Genomic DNA, 24,366 nt, shown 5'->3' on the forward strand with positions numbered 1-24,366 from the left:
AAGCTAAAGAACGAAAGCGAAATTGTCGTCTTACGTTGAAGAATTAAGATCATAGGACCACAGAAAAATAACATACACATAAGGCCTAAAAACTTCTCCTACTTCTATATGTTTCTAAAAACCTCTTATTTTTAAATCAGAAAAAGAAGCAAAATGTATTTCAAAAATTTAAATAGGTATATATATATATAATATCGAACTTAAGCTAAAGAACGAAAGGGAAATTGTCGTCTTACGTTGAAGAATTAAGATCATAGGACAACAGAAAAATAACATACATATAAGGCCTAAAAAACTTCTCCTATTTCTATATGTTTCTAAAAACCTCTTATTTTTCAATCAGAAAAGGAAGCAAAATGTATTTCAAAAATTTAAATAGGTATATATATAATATCAAACTTAAGCTAAAGAACGAAAGTAAAATTGTCGTCTTACGTTGAAGAATTAAGATCATAGGACCACAGAAAAATAACATACGTATAAGGCCTAAAAAACTTCTTCTATTTCTATATGTTTCTAAAAACCTCTTATTTTTCAATATGAAAAAGAAACAAAATGTATTTCAAAACTTTAAATAGGTATATATATAATATCGAACTTAAACTATAGAACGAAGGCGAAATTGTCGTCTTACGTTGAAGAATTAAGATCATAGGACCACAGAAAAATAACATTCATATAAGGCCTAAAAAACTTCTCCTATTTCTATATATTTGAAAAAAACTACGTTTTCTAAAGAGTTAAAGAGGCTGAGTTACAAGGTCGAACCTTAAAACGTCTCGGGATTAGGAGGCACAGTTGGGGGGCTACCCTCCCGCAAACCCCCCGCTTTCTCAGCATTTAAATATAAAAAAAATTTTCTTTAAACTGAAAGTAAGGAGCGACATTAAAACTTAAAAAGAACAGAAATTATTCCGTATATGAAAGAGGCTGTGCCCTCCTCAACGCCTCGCTCTTTACGCTAAAGTTTGACTTTCTCACAACTCTTTTTTTAAACAATAAAAACTTTAGCGTAAAGAGCGAGGCGTTGAGGAGGGCACAGCCTCTTTCATATACGGAATAATTTCTGTTCTTTTTAAGTTTTAATGTCGCTCCTTACTTTCAGTTTAAAGAATTTTTTTTTATATTTAAAGGCTGCGAAAGCGGGGGTTTGGGGGTGGTAGCCCCCAACTGTGCCTCCTAATCCCTGTACGTTTTAAGGTTCGACCTTGTAACTCAGCCTCTTTAACTCTTTAGAAAACGTAGTTTTTTTCAAATAATTTCTGCACGTTTTTGTACAGTTTATTACTTATTATTGCTTGACTAACTGTTAGCTGATCGTGTCAGGAGTTAAAGTTGGGGGCTGCCGCCCCCAAACCCCCGCTCTTGAACATTCTTGTGTTAAGGCTTTTAATTCCTGAATACTCAAATCACGTCGTACAGGGTGCCTCCTAATCCCTGTACGTTTTAAGGTTCGAACTTGTGACTCAGCCTCTTTAACAGCCCCCCAACTGTGCCTCCTAATCCCTGTACGTTTTAAGGGTCGACCTTGTAACTCAGCCTCTTTAACTCTTTAGAAAACGTAATTTTTTTCAAATAATTTAAAAAAGAAACTGAGTTTCTTTTCAAAGTATATAAAAAAGTTGCTCTGATGGTGAATCGAACCCGAGTTTTCCGCCTGAAAGTCTGAAATCTTAGCCGCTGGACTATACAAACACAATAGTAATTGTTGTTTAGCAAATAGAAGGTATTTTCGACGCAAGCAAATTCCCAAAAATCTTGATATGTGGTTTTTGGAAAATAGGGAAGGAGTGATCAGATTGAGCTGAAATTTCGACGATAAGCTCCCAGGCCCCAGGAAAGCTTATCCTCTAAATTTCAGCCCGATCAGACAACGTTAAAGGGGGGTTGTGGAGGGAAAAATTAACATGGGCTAATATAGGAAAACGAGGTTTTTCGTAAATGTAAATTCGGGGGATAATTTTTTCGGTCTGAAAATATCAAAAGGCCCTAACAGGTCGAATTCTGCTTCGAATGAGTCCTCATTCAACCGGATCCGGTGCCAACTGGGGCCTTTTGGCGTTGCTAAGAAAAAAAAAAAGAGCTGACATGTAAGTGGGTATATGTGGTTTTTTGAAAACAGGGAAGGAGTGATCTGATTGAGCTGAAATTTCGAGGATAAGCTCCTGGGCCCTAGGAAAGCTTAACCTCTAAATTTCAGCCCAATCGGACAACGTTAAAGGGGGGCTGGGGTGGGAGGGTCCAAACTTCCGGCCCAGTTTACCCCGTGAAGATAAAGTCGGAGGAGGATGAAATTTTGCAAGTTTCTTAGTTTGAGCTTGGGCTACAAAATGCAATTACCGCCGTCTCTCTGCGACCTCTAGGACCTGAAATCGCTTAACATTCTGGTGGGTCGCCTCTTTATAGAGGCACAAGTGTGCCTCCTTGATGTTTCTAAAAACCTCTTATTTTTCAATCAGAAAAACAAGCAAAATGAATTTCAAAAATTTAAATGGGTATATATATAATATCGAACTTAAGCTAAAGAACGAAAGCGAAATTGTCGTCTTACGTTGAAGAATTAAGATCATAGGACCACAGAAAAATAACATACATATAAGGCCTAAAAAACTTCTCCTATTTCTATATAATTCTAAAAACCTCTTATTTTTCAATCAGAAAAAGAAGCAAAATGTATTTCAAAAATTTAAATAGGTATATATATAATATCAAACTTAAGCCAAAGAACGAAAGCCATATTGTCGTCCTACGTTGAAGAATTAAGATCATAGGACCACAGAAAAATAACATACATATAAGGCCTAAAAAACTTCTCCTATTTCTACATGTTTCTAAAAACCTCTTATTTTTCAATCAGAAAAAGAAGCAAAATGTATTTCAAAAATTTAAATAGGTATATATATAATATCGAACTTAAGCTAAAGAACGAAAGCGAAATTGTCGTCTTACGTTGAAGAATTAAGATTGTAGGACCACAGAAAAATAACATACATATAAGGCCTAAAAAACTTCTCCTATTTCTATATAATTCTAAAAACCTCTTATTTTTCAATCAGAAAAAGAAGCAAAATGTATTTCAAAAATTTAAATAGGTATATATATAATATCAAACTTAAGCCAAAGAACGAAAGCCATATTGTCGTCCTACGTTGAAGAATTAAGATCATAGGACCACAGAAAAATAACATACATATAAGGCCTAAAAAACTTCTCCTAGTTCTATATGTTTCTAAAAACCTCTTATATTTCAATTAGAAAAAGAAGCAAAATGTATTTCAAAAATTTAAATAGGTATATATATAATATCGAACTTAGGCTAAAGAACGAAAGCGGAATTGTCGTCTTACGTTGAAGAATTAAGATCATAGGACCACAGAAATATAACATACATATAAGGCCTAAAAAACTTCTCCTATTTCTATATGTTTCTAAAAACCTCTTATTTTTCAATCAGAAAAAGAAGCAAAATGTATTTCAAAAATTTAAATAGGTATATATATAATATCGAACTTAAGCTAAAGAGCGAAAGCGAAATTGTCGTTTTACGTTGAAGAATTAAGATCATAGGACTAATGAAAAATAACATACATTAAGGCCTAAATTAATTATACTATAAGGGCTAATATCTTACTATAATCTTACTATAAGGGGTATACATATAAGGGCCTAAATCTTACAAAACAAACTTATTTCGTAAGGTTATTTTTGATTACATTTTTATTACATCAGTTAAAAGTTTTCTTTTTTAATTTCAAATAATTAGAGTCCGTTAGTTAGACTTAGAGCTAGTGAAAAGAATTAGAAGACCAGTATTATCTGGTATAAACGAAAATATTATCTATATAATATTTTATATAATATTAGAGCTTTCGCTTTATTTCGAAAGCTCTGATTTTATTTGCTATCAATATACTCCAGCCTACATAGTTGATACTACTAATTGGTCTCCATATTAGGTGCATTATTTTTTATCTTTTCCTTATCAGGAAAAAATGTTCAATATATCTCCTAATTTGGTCATCGACTTTCTGCTTGTTATAGATTGTCGTTAGGAAACCAACCGTGGTAGTGTTTATCTTCTATAAAACTTATCAAATTTCTTTTCAGTACTCACTTTGTTCCCATGGTATCAAGATTTACCATGGAAGATACGAAGAAAATTGGATCTTCCTGTTTAAGTTAATTGTATATTTTGAAAGCCAAAATACTCAATTAGTTATTCAGAGAGGTCAAGTGGGGCTCAGCTTTGCCAAGCTTTCTTGCTTTGCTTCTCAGATAAATTTAACACGGACTTTCGAAATATAAAAGCCCCTCCGTTGTCAATAGGTGAATACGCAAACATTTTTTGTTTTGATGAGGGATGCAGACCTTCTGAAGAGTGTTAATAATAAAAAAAATATATACTCGAAGCGTAAGACATTATAAAACTAATGAAATTTGCGGTGTAAGGGCCCCCTGTGTAGGTACCTGGCTGTGAGTATATATATATATATATATATATATATATATATATATATATATATATATATATATATATATATATATATATATATATATATATATATTATTTGAAAAAAACTACGTTTTCTAAAGAGTTAAAGAGGCTGAGTTACAAGGTCGAACCTTAAAACGTACAGGGATTAGGAGGCACAGTTGGGGGGCTACCACCCCCAAACCCCCGCTTTCGCAGCCTTTAAATATAAAAAAAAATTTCTTTAAACTGAAAGTAAGGAGCGACATTAAAACTTAAAACGAACAGAAATTATTCCGTATATGAAAGAGGCTGTGCCCTCCTCAACGCCTCGCTCTTTACGCTAAAGTTTGACTTTCTCACAACTCTTTTTTTAAACAATAAAAACTTTAGCGTAAAGAGCGAGGCGTTGAGGAGGGCACAGCCTCTTTCATATACGGAATAATTTCTGTTCGTTTTAAGTTTTAATGTCGCTCCTTACTTTCAGTTTAAAGAATTTTTTTTATATTTAAAGGCTGCGAAAGCGGGGGTTTGGGGGTGGTAGCCCTCAACTGTGCCTCCTAATCCCTGTACGTTTTAAGGTTCGACCTTGTAACTCAGCCTCTTTAACTCTTTAGAAAACGTAGTTTTTTTCAAATAATTTCTGCACGTTTTTGTACAGTTTATTACTTATTATTGCTTGACTAACTGTTAGCTGATCGTGTCAGGAGATAAAGTTGGGGGGCTGCCGCCCCCAAACCCCCGCTCTTGAACATTCTTGTGTTAAGGCTTTTAATTCCTGAATACTCGAATCACGTCGTACAGGGTGCCTCCTAATCCCTGTACGTTTTAAGGTTCGAACTTGTGACTCAACCTCTTTAAAAGCCCCCCAACTGTGCCTCCTAATCCCTGTACGTTTTAAGGGTCGACCTTGTAACTCAGCCTCTTTAACTCTTTAGAAAACGTAATTTTGTTCAAATAATTTAAAAAGGAAACTGAGTTTCTTTTCAAAGTATATAAAAAAGTTGCTCTGATGATGAATCGAACCTGGGTTTTCCGTCTGAGAGTTTGGATTATCAGCCGCTGGACTATACAAACACAATAGTAATAGTTGTTTAGCAAATTGGAGCTATTTTCGACGCAAGCAAATTCCCAAAAATCTTGATATGTGGTTTTTGGAAAACAGGGAAGGAGTGATCAGATTGAGCTGAAATTTCGACGATAAGCTCCCAGGCCCCAGAAACACTTTTGCTATAAATTTCAGCCCGAACAGACAACGTTACAGGGGGGGTTGTGGAGGGAAAAATTAACATGGGCTAGTATAGGAAAACGAGGTTTTTCGTAAATGTAAATTCGGGGGATAATTTTTTCGGTCTGAAAATATCAAAAGGCCCTAACAGGTCGAATTCTGCTTCGAATGAGTCCTCATTCAACCGGATCCGGTCCCAACTGGGGCCTGTAGGTGTGGCTAAGAAAAAAAAAAAGAAATGAATTTTAAGTGGCGATATTTGGTTTTTTGAAAAATGGGACAGAATGATCGGATTGAGATGAAATTTCTAGGATAAGCTCCCGGGGCCTAGGAAAGCTTAACCTCTAAATTTGAGTTGTCCCAATCGGACAACGTTAACGGGGGTCTGTGGTGGGAGGGTCCAAACTTCCGACCCAGTTTACTCCATGAAGATAAAGTCGGAGGAAGATGAAATTTTGCAAGTTTCTTAGTTTGAGCTTGGGCTACAAAATACGATTGCCGCCGTCTCTCTGCGACCTCTAGGACCTGAAATCGCTTAACATTGTGGTGGGTCGCCTCTTTATAGAGGCACAAGTGCGCCTCCTTGATATATATATATATATATATATATATATATATATATATATATATATATATATATATATATATATATATATATATTTATATAAATGCAAAAAAAAGATGATGTATCTCTGCCACCCTTTCCGGATTATATATTCTCATTTTTAATTTCAGATTCGTCATTATATGCCCACTTAGTGTTTCGAGCCTTTGACGCAAGAGAAGTGGGGTATCTTGTATTTGAGGTAAGTGTAATGACCGAACCGAATTATTATTAAACTTATGGATCAAAAAATACACATGAATATACAAGAATGCAGCGCCCGAATTGCACGCGAATACAACGCCAAATTATGGGTCCGCACATATTTTGGCAAGTTGGGCTCTGTTCAACTTTCAAGCACAATTTTTGTGATTGACCAATGACAGTCAAGACTTAGGGCATACATGCAATTTTTTCCCAGCTGAAAAGAAATGAAAGTTTGAAATAAAAGTTTTGCTATGGAAAAGTTGAATCGGAAAAAAGATAAACAGGCATGGAATGAGCAGAAAATACCTGAACACAAATTGGTTTGGACTATACAAACCGTTTTCCACATCCAATTTCCACTTTCCGCTTACAAAGAACATAAACCATTCATAAATCTTGCTTTTTAATCGACATGTGTGATTGTAGGATATAAAGGAGATGATCTTGAATAGCCAAAATGATTTTGTCTCATCCAGTTATTAAATAAAAAAAAACAAGTTTTTTAAACTGAAAGTAAGGGGCGACATTAAAACTTAAAACGAAGAGAAATTATTCCGTATATGAAAGGGGCCGCCCCCTCCTCAACGCCTCGCTCTGTACGCTAAAGTTTTTTATTGTTTAAAAAAATAAAGTTGTGAGACAGAGTCAAACTTTAGCGTAAAGAGCGAGGCGTTGAGGAGGGGACGGCCACTTTCATATACGGAATAATTTCTGTTCGTTTTAAGTTTTAATGTTGGTCCTTAGTTTCAGTTTAAAAAACTTTTTTTATTTAATTTCTGATCGTTTTTTAGTTAATGCAGCTTTTATTTTGGCTCACCATCATTAAATAAGTAAACAAAATTTGCAAAAAATTTTTACTGTTCTTTTGCTAAATAGCTGTCTCTAAATTTGGTTCTGACATGATTTAGGAATTAACTTACGTAACGAACTTCTATACTCGTATATTTTTCTTCTGGCACAAAATACAAAGTTGCAGATTTTTGCAGATATGAGCTTGAAACCTATGTAATAGGGTTTTCTGATACGCTGAATCTGACGGCGTGATTTTCATTAAAATTCTTTCACTTGTAGGGGATGTTTCCCCCCTCTTTAAAAAATCAGGTAAATTTTCTCAGGCTCGTACCCTTTATGAGTAATACTAAACTTAATAAAATTTATATATTTTGAATCAGCATTATAAGCCCATTCTTTTGATACATTTATTGATATCAAAATTCCGTTTTTAAAAGTTTCGATTACTATTGAACCGTATCGCTTGTCTTTTTTTATTGTTTTTTTTATTACGTATATGTTATTACGTATATGAGGGGGTTCTCCCCTTAGTCAATACCACGCTCTTTACGTTAAAAGTTAAACAAAATTTTAATTAACAAACCCCCGAATCACAAAGGCCGTTTAATTAGAATAGATAGCTCTTTTGAAACCACTAAAAAAAGTAGCGTAAAGAGCGATGTATTGACTTGGGGGAGAACCCCCTCATATACGTAATAATTTCTGTTCGTTTTCAGTTCTAATGTTGCTTCTTACTTTCAGTTGAAAAAACTTGTTTTTTTTTTTAAATTTAATTTCTGATCGTTTTTTAAATAATGCTTGGATATCCACCGCCCCGTTCATAGAAATGTCCCTTACCCCAAAGAAACATCCTCCATAGAAAGATTCTCCCGAGTAACCCCTCCTCCAGCCCCCCCCCCCCACCAGAAAAAAGCCTTCCTGAAAATGTCTGTATACTTCCCAATAACCAATGCAATATGTAAGCAATGGGCAAAGTTCATAAATTACAGCCCTTCCCCTGGGAACTATGGGGGATTAAGCCATCCTCAAAGACATATCTATTAGATTTTTGACTATTCTGAACAAAATGGCTATCTCAAAATTTTAATTGGGTGACTTTGGGAAAAATAAGCGTGGGAGTGGGCCAAGTTGCCCTCCATTTTTTGGTCACTCAAAAAGAGAGCTATAACCTTTAATTTATGTTTCACTAAACCCTCCTTCTACATTCTAGTAGCAAATGTTCATTACAATCACCTGGGGAAAAGATAAAAAAAACAAACAAATAAACACGCACCCTTGATAATTCTTCTGGTACAACATGGAAAATTCCACATTTCTGCAGATCGGAGCTTAAAACCTCTACAGTAGGGTTCTCTGATACCCTGAATACGATGGTGTGATTTTCATTAAGGTTCTATAGCTTTTAGGGGGTCTTTCCCCCTTTTTTCGAATATCAGCCAAATTTTCTCAGGTGCGTAACTTTTGATGGGTAAGATTAAACTTGATGAAACTTATATATTTGAAATCAGAATTAAAATCTGATTGTTTTGATGTATCTATTGGTATCAATATTCCGTTCTTTAGAGTTTCGGTTACCATTGAGCCGGGTCGCTCCTTACTTACAGTCCGTTACCACGAACTGTTTGATAAACAGCTACCGTGCAAGTCGTATGAAGAACATATCAACTCGTTATTGATATGACCATTAATTTGTGCAATTTAAATTGAAAACACATGCAGGACTAATTCCTAAAATAGGTACTTATACTTTATATATAAAACACGAAAGAAGTCAAGTTTCGTTAATGGTAATGAAATAAAATGGGATGAATATATAATAGCTGAGAAAGAATGTGGGCTATATATTTGCACATTAGGGATGGGGGGGATGTTGGTGAAGCATAGCATTTGTTAAATACCTCACATATTCTAGGTACCTTCCCCCCCCCCTAAACCCCCAAATAACAATCGCTTAAATATTGTAAACGCAATGAGAAATGACGCTTTGCCATCAATTTATCTAGCAAATACTCGTTTGACGGGTTTCCATGTCTGGTTCCCTTGTACAGTCTATAGCGCTGTGTTATATATAATGCATAAGTACCCTTAAAAATATTGTTATTATCAAAAGATATGAAATTTACCTTCCAGGTATATGAAGACAACTGTCTAAGACATCCTTGTATGTTAAAGACAATTTGTTTTAGATGCGTTTTTCCGACTCACATTTGATTCGGAATAAGATGAGAGCGTGTTTTAAAGGCCAGTTTCCCGAAATATCAAGATCCTTAGGAGTTATGTATTGTTTTTATACCTCTAATTGTTTAACCTGTTTTATGTTTTTATTTTCTTCTATTTTGTCCTCCTCTAGAAAATGTAACCCCATCTCTCAAATAATGTCCTGAAGATGTATCTGATTGATGCTTCGCGCTGTGTTGCCCCTTATACCGCATTTTGTGGTATAATACCGCAATTTCGAGTAAAATGCCGCACTTTTTTCTGATCATACCGCATATCGTAATTATACCACTAAATGACTTTGATCAGCGTATTTATACCGCGAAATGACTCTTATCACCGAAGTTATACTAAGTAATGTCACCGCACGGGAGAAGGGAAAAGTGTTTGCTCCCTACTTCTAATGATACATGGCCGGATAGACTACTGCAGAAATCGTGAAAATTTTAACTAGTAGTTTATGTGCTTCCAAAAGCAAATATTTTACGTATCAGTAGGTGCCTGAATGAAAATAATTTTCAACCATTCATATGGTAAAGCTGTTCAGAGACTGCAAAGCAGAGGGAATTCCTTACTAGAATTGAGTGAATAAGTAGTCCAGGGCTATCTTGCTTCTTTTGGGCATTACCTTTCCACTATTAAAGCCCAATAGAATGAATATTACACAGTAAAAGAAGTTCTTGTAAATATGAGTCAAATTCAGAATGCAGAACAATGGTTAAGAAATAAAAATGCTATTTCATTTAGAACTTAATACTGTATTCAAATTTTACCTAGCAATCATTTCTTGTAGAACATGCATTCCTAAATTTAGAAAATTATCTTTTTTTTTTATTTTCTACCTGATTTCTTTTTGCATATTATACATTCAAATCAAATGTGAATGTAAGGTTGCAGAGGTGCTGTCCAGAGGAAGCAGGTTATAAACCACTTATTCCTTTTTGTAGCATAGACTGTTTCATGGTTCCATTGGGCAGCCAATCTGTAATCTTTATTGTCAGGGGTTAATGAAAATGTATGGTTGGCTTTGTCTTCTTAAACTCTGCCACTTGTTCATCATTTTTTCCAAAAACGAAAAGAAAACCACTATTGAAGCAAGGCTTCTCTCATTTCTTGTTGAACATGATATACCCTAAACGGCTACTGACAACTTGCTGAAGTTCGTGAAAAGTATTCCATGGCCAAATTTGCTGAGCCATGCTAGTCTGATTAGAATAAAAGCAACCAACATTGCTAAACAGGCTCTTGCATTTCATTTTCATGAAAAACTTCTTGCCAATCTAAAAAAAATAGTGGATATTGACTAGACCATAGATAAGTCTGTAGCCAAACAACTCTGTTTGTGTTAGTTTCTGTAACGTCATATTGGATTTACTGGTAGATTTACTTGCTCTGTTAGAGTTTAATAATGGATCAGTATCTGCTATTTTCAGGCAGTTAGTTGCAGGGCAGGGACAGATAATGTTAAGAAGACTGGCGTTCCCATAAAAAACTAGATCGGAGGTTGCACCATCAATGGAAATAAATCACATAGTCAAGAGGTTTGTTGAATAAAAATAACCATGGGTTACAGTTGTGAAATTTAGCTGTTATTAATATGCCCTGGTTGCAAGTCATAATTGTAAAAAAAAATCTAAGAGTTTGGAAGATTTACGCAAAAATTTTTGCAATCACTTTTAACACGGTGCAAAATGACAAGATGCACATAGTAATTAATATATCTGAGTCTTCACTCAGGTGGAACAACACATCTTCCTTGCCTTGGCTCCCACCTGTTGCTTTTCATTTGCAAACTCTACAAGATGTATTCTCGAGCTGTGGGACAATCAATTATTGTATTGAGACTCTTTTGTTACTAAAGGTCCTTCCCATGTAATCATCAAACCAGTTCTAGATTGTTTTTGCTTCTCTGAAAAGATAAATGAATTCCTCTATTTTTTAACCCCTCGAGTAACGATCTAAGAGTTCCTAGTCTTTATCTGAAGGTTTGAATCTCGAAAATTTGGACGACTCTGACATAGCGGTGTATTGGTTTGGTGCCATATCCTTACACTAAAATCTGCCACTGGAGCAGTAATGTTTCCAAATGTTTCAGAATTGTTACAATACCTTTTTCATTGCCAATATCAAATGCCATTTTAGAGGAAGTCAAAAAGAAAATGCAAAATCATCTTAGTTCCATAAAACATCAGAAAAATCATCTAAGCTAGATAAAACGTCAGCAAAATAATTTTAGTTCAATAAAACGTCAGCAGATTCATCTTCTAACTCTTTCGTTGACGTTAAAAGCGGAATATGGTCTGAACCGTCAGAAAAAGGTAGATCAAGCCATGACAAGGGGGAACTAGAACTGGGACTTGTTAAACGTGTACTTCAAGTGAACGATAAAACAACCTCAAGTAACAGAACTGCTGTGAATCAAAATGTTTTATATAGTGTTGCCAGTGTAGGTCTTGACGAGCGTGACCACGCTGTCTGATATCGAGTGACCTTTGCCCACCCATGTGAATGATTCCGTTTAACGTTTTAGTATCTTTAATATGATAATTATCATTAAAATATAGTCGTGATCATAGTAACACTCTTTTGCTAGCGATTTCGTTTTTTATTTTTCCTTCTCTTTTTTCAGACAATGCAACATCTCAGGGTCATTATACATCTAAACGTATCTAAATGCCTTGTTTAGATACAGACGAAATACCCGCATTGTTTTGCATCTGTCGTTTCTTTTCTATCCAATGGACCCAGTCTCGTTTGTTGTTTTTTTTTTCACTGAGATTTTTCTCTTTGTTTGTTTTTTGTCATCGCTGGCCAGTTCGGCTTAAGATCTTTCATTTTGATTTCTCCCATAAAAGCTACAAGAGTTAACTGTGGTGTAAAAAAATGGCCTTGAGGTCACCACAAACCCAGTAAGTGCACATGGAACTAGATGCAATCTTTTCAAGCCTAGTTCTCATGTCTCCAAATACCTTCAGCATTAGATTCCAATCAGTCATTTTAACTAGGGTTTGTACCGGTGATGGAGTCAAGCTTAAGTAAAAGAAGGGGGGGGGTCAAGAAACAAATTCTCAAACACCCTTGTCCTTGGCACTTATCTAGATAAGGGTACAACTAGATTTTTCGCTTTGGGGTAAGGAAAGGAGTAAAAATATGCTGATAAATCAAAAACCGAACCATACTGAGGTTTTTTTAAACCAAGCAAATAATATGCTCACTCGAAAACCTGAAGATTTTAGTAAAGCGTCACTACAAATTGTCTTATTCTTTAAGTTAATTTTTTTAAAATTATCTTAAGGAAGTATGTTGTGTAAAAACTATTTCTGTAGTGCAAAGCGTCTAAACTTAAGAGAGAAAAAATGAGCATTTGGATCGAAATTGTCGTTTTGCTTATTTGCAGAGCCAGCAAAAACTTTTAAATCTAGCATTCTGGTTTTTGTGGCGGAAGACTGGAAATGTAGACTAGCACATTTGTCTCTGTTTTTTGTTTTCAAGGTCGGTATATCAGAAAAATAGGACAAAAACGAATGTATACACAGTATTTCTGGAGAAAGTGAGTAGAAAAGGGGGTGCCAGTCCGGTACGAACACCAAATATGGGCATAGAGTCCCTAGGGAGAACACCTGTGCTGTCAGTCCCAATCCCACACCAAATATGGGCATGGAATCCCCAGGGAGAATGATTGCGTAATCGAAGTGAGTCAATGCCCTCTTTTTTCCAAGGTCGAGTTATTTGTTGTTGTTGTTCTTCCAAGTGCGCGCTAGGGGGGAATGTTTTGATCGAGGAATAGGAAACGGAATCACGTGTTTCCTTCTAGACCAATCAGAGACTCGGTTACATCTCCTTCTAGACCAATCAGAGGATCGCTTACATATTAGCGGCGGAGGATTGCAGAGAATATGAGGAAAGGATTTTTGCTATAGTTTTTATTAGTCTGTGAATAGAATTCAAAGGAGTGAGAAGAACAGTTTGACTTTGCTCATTTGGATATATATTTGTGTGTTGATGGCGAGTGGAATGTTTACCCTATTAGAAGTAGATAGTGGAGTTGATGGTAATAATACAAGAGCACAAAACATTGCAGTGGAAATCACGAGAGGATCACGGCTTTGTCTTGAATGGGATGAAGTATATGCAAGATATGGGATATCCTTGAGCAAATTTAAAATGGAGGATCAATTATGTTTCGCTGCAAAAGTTGATACAGCATATGTAAATAGACTTCAATGTGATTTAAGTGCATTAGTGAAACATATAGGAGACAATAAACTCCATCACTAATTGTAAATGCTTAGTATTATTGTTGTGGTTCTAATTATTCAATAAAATTGCTCCGAAATCGAAAATGTTCTTTCTTTTCTGGTTAAGTTAGGGGTAAAATTTCAGGGTCAGTCTAGAGTCAGCAGTCATAGTGAAAGGATTAAAAAATGAATAAATTTGAGAAAGAGAGAATTAGATCAAATCTAGTGTTTATGGACAAACATTTGATTTTGGATGACGAATTTCTCGAGTTATCTCTTCAAAACAGGATAATGTCTCGGGGAGCACTTGCGATATAATAAAGACTGATTCTTTCCCATAGGACTATTGAATGAAACTTTTAAGATGTTACCCAAATACTTAAACTTATTTTATTTATATATTAATTGGAAGCAGAATTCTATGGTGGATACAATTTTGACAACACTACCAATGGATTCGATGTAGATGGTACTACCACTAGATAGAGGTGACTTCACAGAGTTTTTTCTCTTCCCATTCCCCTCACAGAATTTATAGAACGAAGATCAGTTTCGTGTTCGTTGTGATAGACTTGACATCGAAAACCAAAAAAAAAAATGTTCTACACATGCCCACTGTGCATGTACACTATTGGCAGTTGGACTCAATGTGAGAGTTGCACAATTATTGATGGCTATAGTGAAAAGTGTAAATTATGTAATCCTTGTAAATTACATAGAGGCTATGCAGTACAAATTAAAGGATGTAATTCTTGTCTTGAGGAGATTCGTAACTCTCACCCTAGAGGACATCTGTGCTCCAATTGTCACTATGATAAATGTGATCAGTGGGAGAATACTTACCCCGCTATGATTGGAAAGAATCCCAAACGTGATTTTAGTTTCTTTCTACGAGATTGGTATTGTCGTGGATTTAAATTATTCTGGGAAGAGGAGTCTGGTCTACGATTCAACTGTTGGGGTAACAAGACAATTTGGTTTCTACGTCATCGTTGTGACGACACTGCCTATTATGACTATAAACCAAGTGATTTTTATTTGGCAGTTACTGAATGTGATTCACCATTTGAAAACACTAGATGTGATATTGCTTCAAATAGACAGATTGAAACTCGTGAGTTTCATAATATGAATGCAAATAGTATCATTTACTATACAAAGAGATATGACAAGAGTGAAGTTACATTGTACTGTAGAAAATGTGACCCTGACTTTGCAGTCAGTCAATATCAATATACAGTGAATCCAAATGATTTACCAGCATTAGTGGTTCACGACAGTTGCCTATACACCGAAGTAGAAGAAATATAAATTGAAGATTTAAAGATATTGTTGTATATATATATATATATATGCATTTTATTAATAAACAAATTCACAAACATTTTTAAGCACTTTACTCTTAGGGCACTGAAATCAATACTGTATAGGTCCGAGAGGATATTTTCCACTAGAAAGTCGTTCAGACGTGGATTGTCACCATAAATGTGGAGAAACTGCTTGTAGGTATAGCTACGACATCGGAACACAAAATATAGTAGTGCATGGAAGCCACAGCTTTTAGTCGTTAGATCCTGCACCTTCTTCCGATTTTGAATAATAGTTTTTCAACTGCCTCCCACTATAGTTTCTGACTTGTGTAAAATGTATAGGGTAGACCAAGAGGATCAAAAAATTCAATCGTCTTCATTGTTTGAAAGATGCACAACCAATGACCCGTCAGCACAGTCGACGGACTGCTATTAACAATAATCAAGGTATTGTTGACACTTTGAATTTTTCCAAGAAAGTCTGAGGGTAGACAATAGTATTTGTACTGGGACATGTATGGATCCATATTAAATACATTGATTATTTGACTGGTGTTCATGGCGCCAAGTCTAGTAGAACACTGCCTTCGGGAGTGATTTCCCAATAGTTTCATATTGATTTAGTGAGATTAGTGCAATACTCTCAGCCAATGGGTCGGCAAATGTACACTCTAAACGCACACTCCCCGTACGTACTATACTCATATCCTGTGTGCCAGACAAATCCAGAACAATGATACCATTTGTTTTAGCAAACATTTCTTCGGTTATACCATTTTCGAATAGTTGAGAGTCATGATCTAGGGTTTGCATAGTCAACTCATACAATGTTCTATAGGATTTATCAAAAGATAGATTGTAGAGTGGAATGCCGTTTACTTTGCACAAAAGAGATGAAACTCCAAACATTTTAAATTTATGTGGACATTCAGTCCATGATCCTATTGAACTGGCACTTTTTACAAATACTAAAGTCAGTTTTGAAGGAACTTCGCCATTGATAAATGATGAGTCGGTGAAGGTGCGTAAGCTCGTGGCAACATGAAGTTGATTAGTGACTGTGTGAGGAAAAAGTAGTTTAATACTATTTCCATTAGCTCTCAGTTTTTCTACTGCCAAAGCAACAGAACTCATAACCTGTTGTTTGCGTATATGAAGTATTGCCGAGGTGAGGGAGAGACTTACATCAGGATTGGCAGCAAGTTCTTTTCTCAATATGAAATTGGATGGTGCAAGCGTCAGTTTTATATCCACTTTAACATTGGGCGGCAGCCATTGGGGTATATTAAATATTTCATGATATATTTTTCCAACTAGATGTAATTCACTAGTTGTAGCATTTTTAAGTGCATCTGTACTATCAGTATTAGTAATATATTCATATCCATTGGAGGCGCCTCTCAATTCCTTGTATGACTTGGGTGTCATCAACATGAATTGCATATAGCTTGTATAATTTGAGAGATTATGGCTTGTGCTCACCAGCGTGCCATTGATGTAGACACTGATTTGACGAAATAGATTATGTAATATACAATTTTCATAGGATATTCCATCGGCCCGAATTGGCATTGTATTATCGGATTTCCGGACTTTCATTTGTAAATCTATAAATGTTGAAGACATGTCCATAAAGTAGTCTTCATTGGAATAAATTTGAAAGTGAATATTATCGGAGAGGGGTTGTTTTGGATAAAATTGTTCATAGTATCCATGCTTGAAACTCACATCAACATTTTCAGCATTGAATAGATTCAATGAGGGGGTGATTGAAGGTTGAGAATCCTTATGCAGCAGGTAGGACATCTTAGGAAAAGAAATCTAGTTTCGATCAAACAATTCTCTTCCCGGGGCTTCTTCTTCTGTTTACACTACATGTCGGCCTTTTCCTTCTTTTCTTTGACAAGAGTGGTGATGTCTTTAATTTCTAACCTGAGTAGAGACTGATGAGTGATGCATTGTTTCTAGACCTTTTTAAACCTTTTCCATTTTGTTTTAATTTCTCGCCAAGGTTCCGCGCACTGGACCTAAGATTTTCCATAGCACTTTTTTTAAATCCTTGCCAGAGCCCCAATCGTATAGTGTAGAGGATGCAAAATCTGTCGCAGCCGGTACAAGATATTTTCTAGCCAGTGATAGTGCAGAGCGAAACAGCTTAGCAAACCAACTGCCAAGACCATAGCCAGACATTCATGAACGACCTTTGTAATAGTTCATTCCATTGCCCAGTTGTCTCGGCCCAAGAGTATTAACATAGCAGTCAATGTCAGGACAAATGAATCCCACTTTTTTATTAGACATCTTATTGAACGATGGGACGAAAATGGTATGTAATCACAGCCAAACCTTTTGAAATTGCTATGGGATCACCTAATTCAGTTCTTAGTGTTAACTGACAGAGTTCCAAATAGGAATGTGTTTACGGGAATATACTGAAGATGCTTTATATTGTAGTGGTGAATATGTTCTCGATTGGTTTTTCGTTCAAGAACTCGTAGGAGGGGAACATTTGAATTAACTATCTGAGATGTTTCCAGAAATGAACCTTAGAGAAATATAAAAGTATCTGTGGAAAAGGCAGGTGGGTAGTCTGCAAAAATGAAATTAGTGTTTGCGCCAATATTACCGTTGATTATATTGAGCTTAAACCTAAGAACATCCTTTAGACTATCATTGAGAATAACCTTTTCGCTGGCAATAGGTGAACTAATGTAGATCTTGCCCTCCTCCTTTGAATAGTTGAAATGAAAAGTTCCTTTTTTATGAGCGGAAATTCTTTTATTAATAGAACGACATAAATCATTCATACAGGTGAGTTCCTCGTAGGGTGATTCAATATATGGATAATCCATCCAATAGATTTTTTGAATTTGTTCTTGATCACCTGAGGGTGGTGGCGGCCAATCATAGGGTCTAATTTTTATTTCATATTTACGATCTTTTCTCAGGATGTCGTAGGTATTTTTGAGAATACAGTCGACAAGAGCCACTTCATACTTTACATTGTCGTCGAATTTGATGGTGGGGGAGAGTTTCGTCCAAAAATCACTTGTTCTATTCAAGTCATTGTAGAGAGGATCAGAAACATTGGACATGAAAGTCACATAGAAATCATTGGGCATTGTTAATATCTTCAGCACTGACCCAAGAATCAAAATCAGAGTTGTATCCAAGCCAGAGAACAAGCAACTGTGTCTTGCCCCTACGAGTACGACTCTTTAATATTTTTTCAATTTGATAAATTTCACTAGTGTTTCTAACTTTTTGCAGCTAATATTCATAAGAACCGCCGAGAATCTCATCATCTTTGGTGTCTCGCAGTCGATATGTCTTGGGTTCGATTTCCAGGATTTTGGACACTTTAAAAAGTTCGGTGCTCCATAAATAATTCCCCTTTTAAAAAATATTGGTGGTTCTATTAATTCGAACAGTATCACCAACATTGAATTTGTTCTTCACATTTTTTTTTCAACATTGGAGTATTGCTTTAGAAAAGCATCAACTGTATTTTCACTGCAATGAACTTCCCGAGGGCTTGAGTTGGACAGAGATCGATGAGGTCGATGGTTGTATATCCGCATGATTTTATCTAAATCATGAATAAAAGCAGATGTATTTTTCAGTGTACAATATCTTGAAATTAATAGACGAATCGTTCTTATTAATCGTTCAGCCAATGCAGCCTTTATCGGACTGTGACTATGATAAATTTTTGTATTATATTTCAATAGAATCTTTTGTACATGTGGATTAACAAATTCACTACCACGATCCGATTGAATTTTTCTATAGCAATCATGTTCAAGAATACTTTCAATGGCCCGAGCAACTTCAACACCTCTCTTTGATCGTAATGGTATGGCATAGGCATAACGACTAAAGACACTGATTGCCACCAGAATATATTTATGGGGTGAATTGTGACGCCGTTCAATTGAGTCTCAAGTTGAAAGATCCGTTTGCATTATATGCAGAGGGAAAAAGGCTTTAGTTTGTCGATATTGTTTGCCACGAAGCCTGTGATTCCGCTGCAGTGTGTAACTCGGTTCATTCTCTAGATACTCTTTTGCTTTTTTCAATGTGCTGCCAGAGGCAACTTTAGAAAGCGTTTTGGGAGAACTTAAACTTCCCGCTTCACCAATATTTTCATAGACACCTTTCAGAACTTCATCCATTTTGAACGCAAACACGTAGTGTAATGTCCACTCCCCTTTTGCACACTGGAGGGTCAATCAATCCATCTTTACTTTTTTCTAGGAGTCACAGGTGTTGTAAAATCATTGTTGCTGCTGCTGCTGATAGTATTTTCAAATATTGAATCTTCTTCTTCTTTAAATGGTGTTTGCGTTGTTAAAGGAATAAATCCTTAGAGTCTCTTAAGAATTGTCTTATTGCCAATAAGACTTTTGGGAAAGTTTGATACATTTAGAAAGGTGTATAGATTATTGTCAAATGATAAAAGTCTTTTACGATTAGTCACCATATCACAAATTAAATCGACTATATTATGAGTTTTTCCCTGAATTATAATTCGTTTCCCTGTGCTGTCGACTTGAACTAGATGTTCATCACCAGTTTCCAACATGAGATATGATAATACGCTTTTACTCTGTTCTCGATAGGTGACAGGCAAAAGGTTTCCCATTTTCAATACAATTGAATTCAGTTCCTTCTCCTTTGATTGCACTGCTGCTGCTGAATGTTGAGGTAAAGTTTTCTGTTTAGAGAGATCGGTAACAGTGGCGGTGGTGGGTCTCTTACGATGTGGTCTGTACTTTGCCCCACGATGCAATTCTTTTTGGAATAAAAGCTGTTTTTTATCAATAGCAATATTCATGCCATTAATGTATTACCTTATATTGTATTTAAAATGTTCGACAGGTGAGAAAACGAGTTCAAATTGTGTCAATTAATAGGGTTTAGCCATTCTCTAGAGAAAACTGTTTACAAGTCCTGCAATTATTGGCAGTAAAAGTGTGAAAAAGCTACCACCCGCTTGAAGGAGGCGTTTTCTTTTAAAAATTTTTCCCTTGTTTTTACAAGCCAAGGCGCGTACAGTGGAACGATGTTGCTTTGTCTGTTGTCTAACACCTTCTGGCAGTTGAACATTGCCCTCGGTTGAATTTATAAAAAGTTCAGATATTAGATTAATAAAATCATTGTCAACACCATGTTTGAGTATGGCCTTCCTGAATGGAGGTTTTGAAGTGCTTAAAACGGAAAATAAATGCTGTTGTTCTTGTAGTTTCTTCAGTGTCATAATGTCAACTAATAGCCTTTTCTACTGTTCACCGGAAGATATACTGTAATTTCATTGTCGAAAATGTCGGTGACTACACGGAGATCCTCGGGTGTGTTCTGATTAAGATCCAGCAAAATGTAACCATAGGGCTTATTAGTCGCCTGAGTGTACGCTGACAACAGAAATTTAGGGGCGCCGGGGTATATCTGTTTATTGAGAGTTATTAACGAGCTATAATTACGAACAACTCGATAGATAATATAGATAGTGCAATTCAAAGCAAGGGTTCGCATACATTTGCTCTGATGAAACAGATTGTGTAGAACTAGGGTTATGGAAATGTGTTCATGGTGGGAGCGAACGGTGAACAGTTGTAGTATTTCCTGTGAGAACTGTTCAATGGATTCAGCCAAATCATCAATAATCAGCCATGAGTTCGGTTCAATACTATTGAAAACATCAAGTCCCCGTATGAACTGTATTGGTATGGTTGTGGTAATAGCTTTTATTTGATCGTAGGACTCCTGCCAAATACTATAGCAATAGTAGATTTTTTTCGGCTTTTCCAAAAACATTTTATCGCAATTTTTAATTATTTTAGTTAAAAGTGTTGTTTTGCCTGACATTGAGGGACCACACAGAAACAATCTGAAGGGTGTTTTAAATTGATAAATGCTGCTGCTGTTGACAACAGTTGGACTACAACTAACTGTAAATCATATATGTCCAATGAATAAGTAGTAGTAATAATTTACACATAGATCTATACGTTAACAAGAGCAACAACAAAAACAATATTTCATGGTCATTTATTTGCAAAATGCAAACTATATTTGTTCAACATGAACAACAACAACAACATAAGAATAACACTTGTTCAACAAGAAAAGCAATATTTCATGGTCATTTATTTGCAACATGAAAACTCTATTTGTTCAACATGAACAACAACAACATCAAAATGACACTTTATGTACAACAACAAAAAAACACTTTTCTACATGAACAGCAAGAACAACACTTATTGTCTTAAAAAAATACTTTTTGTCCAGCAAGAACACTTTATGTACATTAGTAGAGTAGCACACTTTTCTGTACAACAACAACACTTCAACCAACAAAAAAGACTTGGAACATGAACTAGCACAGTTGAACATTATGAATTTAAAAGGGGGATCCCCCCCCCCCCTCCGGGACCACGGGGCCGAAGGCCGGCCACGGGCGGGACCCCCCCCCCCCGGGAGCTGCGGGTGGGACCCCCCCCCCCCCGGGGGCCGCGGTGGAAAAAATGGTATACAATAGTTGTCATCACTGCGGCAGGTTAGGTTAGGTTGGGACAGTGGTGGTGGTTAAGGTGAGATTGGGTTAGTTAATTTATGAACGGGTTGAGTGATTTGGTTAATTAATTTATAAAAGGTTGGTGGTGGTGGTTAGTGATTAGGTTAGTTGGTTAGTGGTTAGGTTAATTTATCCAGACCAAGTTGATTGCGACAATCTCTGCATTCAACTCGGTCTGAAATAAGGTAATGGCCACGAGGCAGCACACTTACACCATTCTCGAGCACATAGGCTTTGTCGGATATACACGACATTGCATTTTTTCCACTCTTACAGTATAATTTTTATACTTTAGAGAGCTAATTGAAAGCACTTGTGCTCTCGGCACTAGGCTACTTTCTAAACAGTCTCTGTACACGCTCATGTTGAAATTGCTCTTTACAAAATGTGTAGGCATCCCTTTACACGCCTGCTTTTCATCCCCATTATGAGTTTCAACGCAATAAACTTTAGGACCCAGGAACACCCCCCTGGATATCAAATCACTCCCCGTCTCTGATTTTAACATTAATAGTTGGTTGGTGGCTTGACGTTTCACCAACACGGGGTAGAGGGACGGATTCCAGTTGGTGAAATCCATCCGTGAGCTGATGTGTTCCCCCTTTTCAAGATCACCCAATAAATCCTTGGTTTTTACCTTTAACAACAGAGAATCTGTATCCCCATAGTAAACTTGAACCTCCCCCTCCCGTGGCCATTGCACTTTGCACACATTGTAAAAAAACGACAACATGAGCTTTTTTGAAATTTCTAGTACTGAACTACCTCCTGCTATATTCTTGTTCAGTACCACATTTCGCTTTTTCCTGTGTAGAAGAACCATGCCACCCTCAATGCTGGTGAATGACGTTAAATTGGGATCGGCAATAATTCGTGCACACTCTAGAGGGTCAGTCACGACGTCACAGCGATATCTGTTACGTACACTTTCACACATTTTGCAAAACGCTTAATTTAGAATGAGTTTGTACATTTCTCTACTTTGGAGTTTGCCCTAGAGCGTTTCTCAACAAAAGTGTCGATAAACGTATTCAAATATGGTTTCTGATTGAACTGCGGACCCTATGTATTTTGGTGATCTTGAAACCATTGTTCACCATCCAGTGCAAAAGCACATGTTGAACAACGATATTCTCCTTAGGGTCCAAATCAGCAATCGTGTTTTGCTTAGAGGGGGTCCATTGCATCCCCATATCCTCAACCAATAATCGATTGTAGGGGCTCAGCGAGTCCCTGCTCACGGGTCGATTGATACAGGGAAAAAAAAAATCTCTGACTGAAGCGTGAAGCGCCAGTGGAATGTGCCCACCAATTTCAAAGAACAATCCTTGTGGCCCAGTGTCCTCGACGGTGGTAATGTCGGGGAACTCACAAGGATTTTCGAGCCATTGATAGTTCCCACACGGCAAAGAGTAGTGAGACATTGCCGAGGGGTACAATGAGTTCATGTCCAAGAACACTGCATTTGAGTTTGCACCGGTGCTGTTTTGTCCGCTCGGATCGATTGACAAGACGCGATCCCCATGAAAAACATACCCTCCCCTCATTGAACGCTCTACAAAAAGGTGCTGATCTACATCGGTGATTAGGCCTATTTCCTCCCTACTAATTTTAAAAATCAAATCCATCACCAAATGTGGAGTGGAAAAATAATAACCTATATCTAACCCGAACTCTGAATAGATTTGGTCTGTGTTCTTTCAGACTATATCCAACAGAGTTAAAACGTCACTGGCCAATTAAAGTGTACAATAATCCCACCCATCTTTACAATTCCCCTTAGCCCACACCTTCTTGGCAAACTCAAAGTCCTCTGCTGTGCATCCACTGTTGGTGAGTGAATTGTAAAAAGCTTCAATTGGAGGTAGTTTCACCTCGCTTCAGCGAGCGCCAGAACAGTAATAGTCGTATGCATATACACCGTTACAGGTTAACTGCTCATACATTTTACACTCTGTAAAGTTTTAACTAGGAATGGGAAATCAATCGAAATTGTTAATTTACGGCACTTGATTCAATTAACTCAATGCCTTGAGACAAAATCGCAAGGAATCAGAAAACATGATGTTATTCCAGCACGTATGCCCATAATTTACTACCTACCATTTCAGCTCGAGAAGCAACAACTTCTCGGCCGATTTGGGAATAATGTTATAGGTAAATGAATTATTTATCCATGGACTGTCTACTCCCCCTCCCTCCCTGTGCATACGTGCCAGTGCCGGTAAAATAAAATTGAAGTCGTAATGTTAATTGCTGATAAAAACAGGAATCAAATATTTTTGTCTAGTGGTTAAGTTACAATTTTGATATTTAACCCCTCTAACGTGACGAATAACAGAGTCGAGTACCAGCCCCCAGGTAGTGGGAGCGCGGACTTTTCTATGCCCTCCTCGTGTTACGTTAGTCCCTGGCACCCCCGCTTCCAATTCCCTCTTACAAACCCAGCATATTTTTTGATTTTTAATCGCCAAACGATCCTCTGCAGACAATACCCTAATATACTGCTTATTTATCAAAGTAAAAATAGTACCAATAGCCGTTCCAGTTAGTTTAGTCGTGCCTTGATCATGCACTCTCTCTCATCCCATGTTTCTACTTTTTTTCACTACTGCATGGTGTTAGAACTGTTTCTCTGCGTTTGCTCATAGGACACTACAATATCTTGATGTTTTTTGATTCGGTTTGGAAATCGAGGATCGTTGAATTCCACCAGCGT

General features: G+C 36.5%; 1 protein-coding gene across 2 annotated transcripts in view; it reads left to right on the forward strand.

The window, feature by feature from the left end:
• The window catches only part of LOC148950664 (neuron-specific calcium-binding protein hippocalcin-like), a 257,313-nt gene that overhangs the window by 128,586 nt on the left and 104,361 nt on the right, over positions 1–24,366 (forward strand). For both annotated transcript variants that reach the window (XM_089091695.1, XM_089091696.1), the window contains exon 6: positions 6,435–6,505. In XM_089091695.1, the coding sequence (XP_088947821.1) occupies positions 6,435–6,505 (71 nt within the window). The remainder of the gene's footprint in view (positions 1–6,434; positions 6,506–24,366) is intronic.

This window comes from Artemia sp. Qi Xiang Cuo, chromosome 7 (assembly GCF_049724085.1).
Source record: "Artemia sp. Qi Xiang Cuo chromosome 7, ASM4972408v1, whole genome shotgun sequence".
Classification (NCBI taxonomy): domain Eukaryota; kingdom Metazoa; phylum Arthropoda; class Branchiopoda; order Anostraca; family Artemiidae; genus Artemia; species Artemia sp. Qi Xiang Cuo.